This window comes from Lutjanus erythropterus, chromosome 13 (assembly GCF_056507025.1).
Source record: "Lutjanus erythropterus isolate fLutEry1 chromosome 13, fLutEry1.hap2, whole genome shotgun sequence".
NCBI lineage: Eukaryota > Metazoa > Chordata > Actinopteri > Lutjaniformes > Lutjanidae > Lutjanus > Lutjanus erythropterus.
In genome coordinates this window covers 7,826,772-7,839,040 of record NC_139329.1, presented here as the reverse complement: position 1 = coordinate 7,839,040, position 12,269 = coordinate 7,826,772, and the positions used below count along the sequence as shown (strand labels likewise).

Here is a 12,269-nt window from a genome sequence, read left to right as displayed (position 1 = left end):
GCTTTCAGAAAAGTCTGATATGAGTAAGAGCAATGTCTTGACATTGCAAAGGTATTTTTAATAACCCTGTTTTGTGCACTGACAAGATTCCTGTTCTTTCAGAACTCCGAGGCCAGTTCCAAGACATCTGCAGGTTCCCTGAATCCCTCAGAGGGAAGTGAGAAGAGTGAAGAGTGCTCAGTCTGCAACCCGTCTACCCCAAAGAAGCGCTTGGTGATATCTCTGTCTGAGAAGGAGAAGCTTCTGGACTGGGACATGCTGGTCCCACCAGAGGAAACCGTCATGAACACCAAAAACACACATCAGCATGAGGACCAGGTGGAGTTTATTAAGGCTGATTTTGTTTGTTGAGTTTTAGCAGATCAAACTTTTTTTTTAATTGTTCAGGTTTTGGCAGGTGAAACTTTTATTTTTGAGTTTTGACAGGTATATATTTTTTTGGGGGAGGCAGGTGAAACTTTTTTTTTTTATTCATCAATTAGTGCGTACACACATGGACAATATATAATACCAAAACATTAAAGGACACAGACAGATGACAGTGAGGACAAGAAAACATAAATAAAAGCAAAACAACACAAATGAATCTAGAGAGAAACAATAAAAAAGACAAACAAAACATAAGGATAGGTTTGGTTTAGTGTTAGTAATTCTGTGCTCTTAAATCCTTAATTCAGTCAGTATTTATTAAGGCAGCACCATCAGTTGTTGTGGAGAAGAATAAGGCTGCACATGACATGTTTTTCTGCTCTTTATCTCTCACTACTCCTGCTTTCTACTATATAATGCAGTGGCCCAAAGACGGTGATGTGAGCACGATAAGAGGAGTTAATTCCACATTATGTTGACCACATTTTTCCTGTCCTCTGATGTTTTATCAGCTTCAAGCAGAGACAGAAGCAGATAAGCCTCAGACAGACTCGGGCCAGGAAGGGGAACCAACGCCGAGCCAAACCTCTGCCTCGTCCTCCTCAGCCCTCCAGATGATAGCCAACGCCTTCAGGAGGACATTTAGTGTGACTAATCCGTCCAGCAGCTCCAACACTGCAGTCACAATGTTTGTATAACATACTTTGTTCATGCTTTATTTTAAGTGCCACATTAATGCTGCTATTCTTACCTTAAAGTTAGTTTCCATACTTTTCACAGTTTGCAGGGTGCATGCTGTATTGTTAAAGGGTCAGTTCACCCAAAATCATACACATATTTTTCCTCTGGTATGTAGTGTTATTTATCCAGATATATTTTTTAGTGTGAGTTGCAGAGTTGTGGAGATATCGGCTGTAGAGATGTCTGCCTTCTCTCCAATATAATTAGACTGAGCGGTGCTCGGCTTGTGCTCAACGTACCGAAAACTAGCACTACAGGCCAGGAGAAAAATATACTATTTTTGATTTTGGGGTGAACTGTCCCTTGAATAAGGGTTTGTTTTTGGATATAGTGTTTTTGATCATTTTGATAACCGCCTCGGAGTCTTAGATCAGCAGTTCTCAAGCTGGGGTTGGGACACCCAGGGTGGTCACAACATCATATCTGGTAGTTGCAAGATGGTTGTGAAGAATAAACTAAAATAATGTATTGCAGTAAGCAGCCAGGAAGCACACAGGTTAACTGGGGTATTTTTAACCTGGACCCTTTAAAGAAAAAGAAAAAAAATCAAACAGGCTGCAATGTGACGTTAATCCATATGGGCACTGTCAAAGTACGCCCACTAAAGGGGCTTGTTTTGCCTCTTACTGTTGTTCTAAGTGTGGAAATATTATGGAAAAATTCCCTACAGAGAGAGAGCGTCTTGTTTAGGAGTGAGATCCTTTTGTTTTACAAGAAATGGGTGATTTATCACTCTCCTCAAAGCCACCAGACTCCATTTACAGAAAGAATAGTTTTATCACTGGAAAACAAACTTTATTCGAACTTGACAGAAACAACTCACCAAGAACATCAGCCTAAACTGCCTCTTTCTGCTGGAAATTTCAGGATTGTTTCAAATTAAATTTAGCTGCTCTTTTGCTTTACCAGGAGGACCAAACGTGACGCCTCCCGCAAACAGAGGCCGATGTCAGAGGGAATGTTCAACTTTAGCTCCCTCTTCAGCACCGTGGATCCAGAGCCATGTGGAGACGAGAAGGATGGTAAGCGTGAAGCTCGGTTGGCGTCGTTAGGGGCCGATCCGTGGGGGGCCGGGCGGGACCTGCCCTCTCTGTTGCAGGAGGTGTCCCTAAAGGGCCGCAGAGACTCTGGAGGGGTGTTCTCTGACGACATGGCCCCGCTGACCCGCAGGAGGGTCAACTTGTTCTCGTCCCTGAGGCTGAGGAAGAGGGAGCAGTCCGAGAGCACAGGGCAGGACCAGGAGATGCAGAAGGAAATCAGTACGATACTTTCCAACCTCAGAAACAAAGGTTAGTACAGTGCAATGATCCTTTAAGCCTGCATGAAATGATTTTTTGGCCACTTGGGGGCAGTATGTTGCTTTGTAATTTAAAAAAGTCAATATTCTCTGATTTCAGCTTCTTAAATGTGAATATTGTCTGGTTTCTTTACTCCTCTCTGACAGTATTTTTAAGTTGTGGACAAAACAAGATATTTTAGGACATCATCTTGGACTTTTTTTCATTTTATGGACCAAACAACTAATTGATTAATGGGGAAAACTATCAACAGATTAATCAGTGATGAAAATAGACATTACAGGAAAGACCTGTGACAAGATTGTGACAGGATTAATTAATCGATTTATAGTTTTGAAGTCAAAATTCTCTGATTCCAGCTTCTTAGATGTGAATATTTTCTGGTTTCTTTACTCCTCTTTGACAGTAAACTGAATATTTTTGGGTTGTGGACAAAACAAGACGTTTGATTACATCATCTTGAACTTTGATCAACATTTATCACAATTTTCTGACATTTCATATAATTGACAGATTAATCAATGATGAAAATAATTTCCCCATATTCTATATTGAAGTAATCCAAAAGTAGGGCAAAGTAATCTAGTTACATTACTTTAATATTGTGATACTTGGATTACATTACTGATTACAATTTTTAACAGGTAGTTGGTAACTGTAGGTAATGCACAGCACCTCATACAACCTCACATCAAATAATCTGTTTGCTTATGTAGGTCATGTGAAGGTATCAGTAATACATTAGGATGGTTTCATAATCTGATAAAAAAAAAAACAACAACATTGCAGTAGCTTTAAATGTTACTTGGCTGTTCTCGTGTTTTAATTTCATTTTTTGTTGTTTTTAAAATCCAGCCTCTAGTCAACAGAACCTGGGCGAGTCTTCCTCTAGTGACAGTGAAACTGACAACCTGACGTCCAGTCAGAGGGTTTGTACAGACCATTTCTTCGTACTGACACACAGACTGCAGGGAAGTGTTCCACACACTGTATTTTGCATGCACGTACATTTTGTGAAATGTTGCGTACTTCCTGTCGCAGCTCTGCCCAGAGAGACAGAGGAGGAAGCAGGAGAAGACGGTGGCCCAGCAGGCAAAAAGAGAACAGCTGAAGAGGCTTCACAGAGCTCAGGTACTATCCTCTCCTTTTAGATTCACTCTTTTTTTTTTTTTTTAATCGAATGCTTCGAGCTGCAGAGCTGTCGAGGACCTCTCTCTTAGTTTGACCTTACAAAACACGTGAAATTCCCACCCATCAGTCTGACTTGAGTGTTCATGATCCATTTTACATTTTAACATTTAATCTGATGGTCTAGTACAGAGGTTTACTGCTCACACAGATTAAAAAATCCACTGTCTGGATACATATAGTCTGTCTGCATTGAAAATGTACTTCTATGGCTGCTTCAGTTTCTTCAGGTAGTAATTTAATAATTCTCCAACGTCTTCATCTAATCAGATCTCATGTATCCGTTGATTCGTTATGTTAAATTCACCTTTGAGCTGCAAAAGGGAAAAATATATTTTTGTTATTTACACAGATTAAAGGAATAGTTTGATATTTTTGAGAATTACACTTGTTTGTTTTCTTGCAGAGACCAGATGGAAGTATATATCTTGGTCACAGTTCTTAATAAACACATCTAGAGATCCATATTAACATTGTTTGTTTAGGTTATGTGTTGTTATAACTCCTAAATGTCAATATCAGCACAGGCCTGAAAAATCCAGTGGCGGCTGGGCTGTGATGAGATGAAAAGACTGATACCATCTTAAAGGGAAGTTTTTATCATCCTGTAGCTTCCTACCAGTGTTACTTTTGTATTCAGATCAGAAAAAATCAAATTTTATTCTGAGTATGGATGCTTTAGTGTCAAAATGTTATTTTTTCAGAAATGTTTTCCCACTTGACCTGATGCAGGTTTCTGCGTGATGATGTTGCTACATTTAAACCCCCAATGCCTGTGTGGGAGTTTCAATTTAAAAAAACACAGGTGGAATCGCCCTCAACTTAAGATAATGACTGGAAACAGCTCAGTTATGAAAGGCTCCAGTGTGCAAGATATACAGGGATTTATTGGCAGGATATGGCAGACTGGAATATAATATTCATAAGTATGTTTTTATTGGTGTATAATTACCTGAAAATAATAATAATAATATAAGAATCGTTGCATTTTCATTGTTTATATCTGGTATTGAGAACGCTACAAAGTAACACATTACTATAATTCCACTACCTTGGGCGATAATTAGACATGTAAATAATTAGGTTTTTCAAATTAAAAATGCAGTTACAATTACTGAAATTTAAGTTGCATTCAAGTGCAGAAGACAGTGGAAATAGCAGACAAATGTAGCCCAGAGTCCACGTTTTCTGGTTTATGAACTAATGTCACTTCTTAAAATTTTTAATTTTCTTTAAACATGTTAAAAATGTGTTAAACGTGTTCAAAATCTTAAGCTAACAATAACCGCTGATGACATGTGCTTTTATAATCATCTTTGTTTTAAAATATATTTTTTTATGAAAATGTTTAAAGCCCTTTAAAGCTGTGTCGTGATCTGTGAAACATGATCAAGGTTTAGCTCCACTCTAAGTTTCCCTGTCTCACTTCCTGGTTCAAAAAAAGGTGGGAATACTGCTCAAGCACTGGTAAAATTTCTATTTTTTGACAAAATTGTTTAATAGCCAAGAGTTTGATCTTTTCAAATATATTTTCCAGCACAATTGAAGAGTAAAAATCAAGATATATAGATTTATAAAATACAGTTTTGTCCCAGCTCTGATGAATGAGTGAATATTGGAATCTGTATTGTGAATGGTATTTGGACATCTCTACTCAAAACCTGGACCAATAATCATCTCCTTTGATAGTATGTGTCATAAAATGTCCCGTTTTTGCCTCACCCAGGCCATCCAGAGACAACTGGAGGAGGTTGCAGAGAAACAGAGAGATCTAGAGGAGAGAGGAGTGGCTATAGAGAAGATCTTAAGAGGAGAAACAGGTACTGAACAATATCCACACACACACAGATCAGTGCAAAGATCCTGTAGCCTAAACAAGACATTGCAAAGCCACTTTTAATGACAGAACTCTGAACCACAACACCTTGAATCAGTGTAAGACTACAATACAGCTCAGTGGAATTCCACTGTGAAAGCCCCATTCTTCTTCTTGTGTTTTTGCTGTGCCCATACTTCTCAGACCATTTAGAAAAAAGCATTGCCTTGTAATCCCGCTCTGGTTAAAAGCCTCTACATACAGTTAATGGCTGCGCTCACAATAGACAGCCAGACTTCATTGTTGCTTCATCTTTTTACAGTACGAGCCTTTGTTTGTGTTCCAGTGAATAGTCAGAGGTCTTGTCAGGTTGAAGCAAACCACATGGCCTGTGTGTGTGTTTGTGTGTGTCTGTGGTTGATGTTTGATTCCAGTGTGATTTTTTTTCTTCTTCTTCTTGTAATGGCTTTACGTAATTGATGTAAAAATCCAAAATATTTTTCTCTTTCTTCTCTATCCTGCCTCCTCCTCCCTCCTCCCCAACCCCGGTACATTCATCCTCATCTCTCCCCCTCTGTCCTACCTTCCTTCTTTTGTTTCCTCTTTGTTTTCTTGCTCTTCACCTCCCAGAATCATCTCAGCCGGATGACGGTGACGAGGCCCAGCTCTATCAGTCCTGGTTTAAACTTGTTCTGGAGAAGAACCGACTGGCGCGCTACGAGTCTGAACTCATGATCTTGTAAGGGACCGCGTCGGATCACATGTAGATTAAAGACTTGTGTGTGAAAACATGAATTATGTTACTACTGTTGCAGTTCCCATTTCTCACCAGTAGAGATCACCAAATTGTCTCCTCTTTCTCTCAGTGCTCAGGAGCTTGAACTGGAGGACACACAGAGCCGACTGCAGCAAGATCTACGTCACAGAATGGCAACAGAAGGTAGAAAAAGTATTCTGATTATTTACTGAAGTAAGAGTACTGTTAAAATACTCCACTACAAGTAAAAGTCCCGCATGTTTATATTACCAGCAAAATGTACTCAAAGTATCAAAAGTAAAAGTAGCTATTCTGAAGTAAAATGGTCCCTGTCAGTGTTTTACTATTATATATGATGTGTTTGGATTAATATTACAGCTCTATTAAAGGGATAGTTCACCCAAAAATGAAAATTCAGTCATTATCTACTCACCCTCATGCTGTTTGAAGGTCACTTTTAGTTTTTTTAGTCCACAAAACACTGCTGGAGGTTCACGGCAAAATAATGTTGCAGGTGTTATGCAATGTCTCCTATAACCCCAACATGCAGTTCACTTGCGCACACATACTGTCACAACACACACACCCAGGTCAGACGGCATGCATGCGCATGTGAACATGGCTCCAAGCTAAGGATCTATGGTGAAGGTTTAGGCTAAAAATATGGTGTAAATGATGTCTGTCAAGTCAGCTTTGCATGTTGGGACTTTAGGAGACTCGGAATACACAAGACAAGCAGTATGGCGGTGTGTGTGTGTGTGTGTGTGTGTTTTCATTTGAAAACTGGTCACCATTCATGTAAATTGTTTGGGAGATTCTGCAACACTGTTTTCCTGTCAAACTCCAGCAGTGTTTTGTGGACTAAAAAACTAAACCCAACCTTCAATCGATTTGAGGGTGTGTAGATAATGACTGAATTTTCATTTTTGGGTGAACTATCCCTTTAATATTATGTGGCACTTAAGTGCTGTAGATGTTTAAGGTCAAGTTATTTCGTTTATTTAGCTTAGTCAGACAATTTTCTCAGCCCATATAGGAACACTTCATGCTTCAGTGTATCACAAACCTTGAAAGAAAAATGGAAATGAATTTGTACTTAAAGCCACTGCAAGGAATTTTTAAATGGTTATGAAACACTCTCAGTTTAATACTGATGCTTCTATACGACCTACATAAACAAATTACATTGGGTATTTCGATATAGTTATTCTTAATGCCTGCTACTGGGTCAGATTCTTAGTGAAATCAGATGAAATGGGCCTTTGTTTACATGTTCCCTGCAAGCATTAGAGTGAGGTTTGTGTTAGCCAGTTAAAGGGAAGACGGAGGAGATTTTTATTCAGATTATTTCAATTATATCCTATAGTTATGATGGTGGAAACACTACTGCTTTTATCCACAGAGACCTCCAAAATCAACACAATATGAAAGCTCCTTGTAGTAGCTTTAAAGAGGTACTGCATACTTAAGCTCTACGGCTCAAGAGGCTTTTTTCGCCATTTCTTATTATTGAATTTTCAGTCAAGTCATAACATTTCAAGAGAGAATCTTGATGCATCTAAGAATCAATTATTTCTTACACTCCTAAAGCATATGCAGAAGCTTCAGAATGGATGTTAGCTTCACACACCACTTGAAGTTCCTCCTACCTCTCTCCTTTCTTTTCCACCTCACTCCAGACACAAAGAAGAGCGCCTCCGAGCTGCAGGAGGAGCAGGAGATCCTGTCCGAGATCATGAGGACGGTGGAGAAACGGGACATGTTGGTCTCTATACTGGAGGAGCAGAGGCTGAAGGAGAGGGCTGAGGACAGGGACCTGGAGAGCCTGGTGCTGTCCAAGGGCTACGAGTTTCACTGGGCACCCGCGGACGACAGCTGGGGACAGGAGAAGCTGGAGTGATGGCAGCATGTTGAGCACCTCAGCGGGTGAAGACCAGGATGGAGAGGAAAGGGTAGAAAAGTACTATAAGGCTCTACTTAACACTGTTTTAAAACCACAATTTATCTATAATAGTGTAGGTTTTTCCCACAAAGCTACAAATCTAGAAAATGCAGTGAGAAAGAAAATGTGTGTTTTTTCAACCTGAAGAAGACAGCATGGTCTCACTTTGTGCTGGCATGCTGAGCTCAGAGAAGAATGGAAATAGAGCCCGAGCTAATGACTTCCTTCACAGCCATTATCGTGTCTGCCATTAAGGTTATTTGACCTCTGTGCTCAGAAGTGTAATCTGTCATGGCCCAGGCTGACACTAACCTGAAACTGGATGTACAATATGCCTAACCACTTCTAATAATGTGACTGATTGCCTGACTGTAAAATTTTTTGCCACACCTCATAAACCAAACTTACGGCAGCATATTGATGCCATGCCAGAAAAAGAAAATTGGTTCAGTATGACAATATAGCATGAAAAGTTTCTTGTTATAACAAGATGTTTTTCACCATAAATATTTTCACGTTATTAAGACATAAAGATTTATCAAGTCATAAAAAGAAGGTTTTTCTTGATGTAACTATTTATCACATTATGACAAATTTATAACCATTCCACCATTCCACATTATAGCGTGATAACTTCCATCTTTACAGTGTGATAACTTATATCCTTATACTGTCACATTATAACAATATGTTATAACATGTTATAACATGGAATGTTTTAGTCATAACAAGATAAACATTACATTGTTAGAACAAGAAAAGTTTCTCTTTAAAACTGTATGTTATTGTGTTATAATGTGATCACAACATACAAAATGATCACATTATAACAAGAAACTTTTCCTGCAATAACAATTTATTTTACTATTTATCTTGTTATAACATGAAAAGTTTCATGAACATAAGTTATGTTTATAATGCGATTACTTATGTCTTTATTAATGTCAGGCTATAAAAATATGAGTTGATGTCAATAATATATAATATGAAACATTTTAAGTTATAAGATAAATAGTTTGTTATATATAAAAAAAGTTTCTTGTTATAAACATAAGTTATTATTGCATAACATGAAACTTTTCATGTTATAACAAGATATATAGCATATTGTTATAACAAGAAATGTTGATAGGTTTGTACATTGTAATAACATAAAAATATGTTATTATAACAATAAACTTTTTGCATTATAACGTGATACTGAATCAGTATTCTTTTTCTGACAAGGTAGCAAAATGCTTCCATACAACAGCTGCTTTATGTGGTTGCTTGCGTTGAGAGTGGAATTGTTGTGGCAGATTATTGTAACACTGGATAGCACATGGAAAGACTCAACACTTTCCCTCACGTTTTAATGTTTTGCACAGCGTGGTTTTAAGTTTTTGTCATAAATCCAGAGATGTGTTTTATGTAATTCACTGTTAGTCACTTTGTAGCCCTGTGTGTGAGTGTGAGCTCTCTTGTGCGTATTTTATTATAAGTATTTTTTTCACTTTGTGCAGGAACATTGTCAAATTAAATTCAATCGTATTTTCACCTGGACACCAATGAACACAGGAGAAAGGCAAAGAGTCCTAACCGCCACGTATTTGTAGTCAGCTGGTAAGAAGTACTTCAGTCAGGTGGCTGAAAATTTCACCTTTTTTTTTACTCCACTGTGACGCAAATTGCAAAATAAGTAAAGGCTGAGTCACAGGTCAGAAAAACTGAATCCACACAGGCTGAAACTTTGATGCATGCTGCACATCTGGTCACACCTCAGTCAGTGAAGTGACAGGCCTGGAAGTTTTGATGCCACTACGTTCTTGTACTCTGTGACTAACTGCTGTCAGCCGAACTGTGGTTGTTTCGTTGGTTGCTGGTTTTAACCGAGTGTGTGGGATGTGAGTCAGAATGACAGACTTACCTCCCTCATGAGAAGATGAACAATCTGTTTACATGATTTTTAATCCCAGGTCAAGGAGCCACACTTCTCATTTGGACACTGGGCTTTAAATATTAAATGTGTTTATGTTGTGAATTAACAAACATTAAATTCAGATTAAGTTATGTTTTCATGTTAAAAACTGTAAACTGTGTGTTATGTTTCGAAATGTTTTGGTTTTATGCTGCTTCAAGTCTTTTAAATTGGAAAAAAAAAAAACTTCAATAAAAATTCATTTAAAATTTTGAGTATTATTAAAATGGCTACATGTGTTCATACTGAGAGGGATTGGGTTTATAACTCTTAATTATTGAAACATGAGCTATTATGTCTTTTAAGTCTTGTTATAATATCAGTTGTATTATTCAGTCAGATTAGAGGAGGGTGGAGGCAGGATATTTTACAGTTTAATGATAAAATTTGTTGTTTAAAATCACATCAAACTATAAACTTTAAATGGTATTCTTAATAATTATTAAGAACTATAAATTAACTATAAGTTAACTAAAAATAACACAAATGCATACAATAAATATACTATATATAATATATATACATCTTGAATTAAGAAAAATATCAATATACAGAAAATGCTGCTTATAAAACAAAGTAATAACTCAAATTGTTCAGTACATTCTGTAAAAGAAAAAAAGCCATAGTTAACAGTAAATAGTGCATGAATTAATGTCTTAGTTCACTGGTTCACAACCTGGGATCTGGGTCCCCCGAAGGGCTGTGCCAGAAATCACAGGGGGTCCTCAGGACTGTGTCTGCTGTGAGGTCCTCAAAATCAGATTTGCACATGTCAACTAAAATCACACTTTCGGGGTTAGTACACCTTTTCCAAAGCCAAACTCAAGCAGTTTTCAAGGATTTTCAAGGTGCATTTTCAAGCTTTAGCAGCACCTTAAAGCTGTGGTAAATTACATATTTGTATACAAAATCATCATTTCACCAGAATTTTATTTTGAACTAGAATTCTATCTGTACTGTATCTGTCTGTAAGAAGACTTGACTTCCTATTAGGGTTGTGAATTTTGTGCATTTTCTTTAACTGATAGTTGAAAATCTTTGTAACTGATTCATTGATTATCTTTAATAACAAATATGATATAAAACATGTTTTTTTCCCTCTTTCTTATGTTTATTTTGGACAGTAAAGCTTTGGAATGAAGCCCTTATTCTTTTGGTATTCTTTGGTGGGGCTCAGCTTTTCTTAGATACAAGGGGCTCTGAGGAAGAAATGTTGGGAACCACTGTTGTAGTTTACATGAACTAATGCATGAATTAATGTCTTAGTTAACATAAACTAATGGATGAATTACATGTGTCTGTACTTCTACTTGGGTCAGTATTTTTCTCAAATTTGAGTAGTTAGTAAACGTAAGAGGAATGATATATTATTTTTAAAATTTGAAAGCATGGCCTTTTGTGTAATTTATATGTTAATGCTTCAATTTCTAGGTCCCATAATTTTATAAATAGGCGTTAAATACCAAATAATATATTGACAATTCTTAAAAATGATATGCAAATTGCAAATTATATTATTTCATGTTTAATTATGTGATCATTACCAAGTACAGTTTTCAGAGTGGGTGGGAATTACCAGGTAACATATTTGAATTTTTTAAAGAAATTACCTGCAAATTTCATGGTAAGTATTTGATAATTCGCATCAAAAAAGACACTTGTGAATTTTCACATACTTACCATGAACTTTGTGGGTAATTTGCAGGCAAATTCAGAGAAATTTCCAATATGTTGCTTTGTAATTACCACCAACTACATGAAAATGGTACTGGTTAATTATCACATGATTTAATTGAAATGTGGGGCTAATTTGTGGCTAATTTGTAAGAAATTTCAAACATGTTTCTTGGTAACCACCCACTGCATGAAAACCATGCTTGCCAATTATCACATAATTAACCATGATACTTGTGGGTAATTTGGAGGTAATTTGCGGGTATTTATTTATTTTTTTTTTAAATTTCAAATATGTTACTTGGAAATTACCATCTATTTACCGTGAAATAATGGGACCTGCAAAGTGAAGCGCTGACGATTATATATATATATATATATATATATATATAGATATATATATAGATATTATATTTTTTTTTTCAATTCGGGCTCCTCTACTCCTGGTACCCCCTCGGCCCGCAGCTGTGCCCCTTGAACCCGGTCCGGACCAGACTGGAGCTCCACTGTTTCCCGCGGTCAGCTGC

The 12,269-nt window shown here is 37.2% G+C and overlaps 1 protein-coding gene across 3 annotated transcripts in view; it reads left to right on the top strand.

Annotated features, from left to right (window-relative positions):
* mical2b (microtubule associated monooxygenase, calponin and LIM domain containing 2b) overlaps positions 1-8,163 on the top strand; it is a 79,099-nt gene extending 70,936 nt beyond the window's left edge. For 2 of the 3 annotated variants that reach the window (XM_084734818.1, XM_084734817.1), the window contains 3 exons: positions 103-318; positions 882-1,057; positions 2,020-2,600. In XM_084734818.1, coding sequence (XP_084590944.1) covers positions 103-318; positions 882-1,057; positions 2,020-2,404 — 777 coding nt within the window. In that variant the 3' untranslated portion in view covers positions 2,405-2,600. Of the gene's footprint in view, positions 1-102; positions 319-881; positions 1,058-2,019; positions 2,601-3,263; positions 3,338-3,449; positions 3,540-5,322; positions 5,417-6,042; positions 6,152-6,278; positions 6,353-7,848 lie in introns of those variants that run through there. The other variant, XM_084734819.1, reaches the window with a different exon arrangement.
* Positions 8,164-12,269: the final 4,106 nt, after the last annotated feature.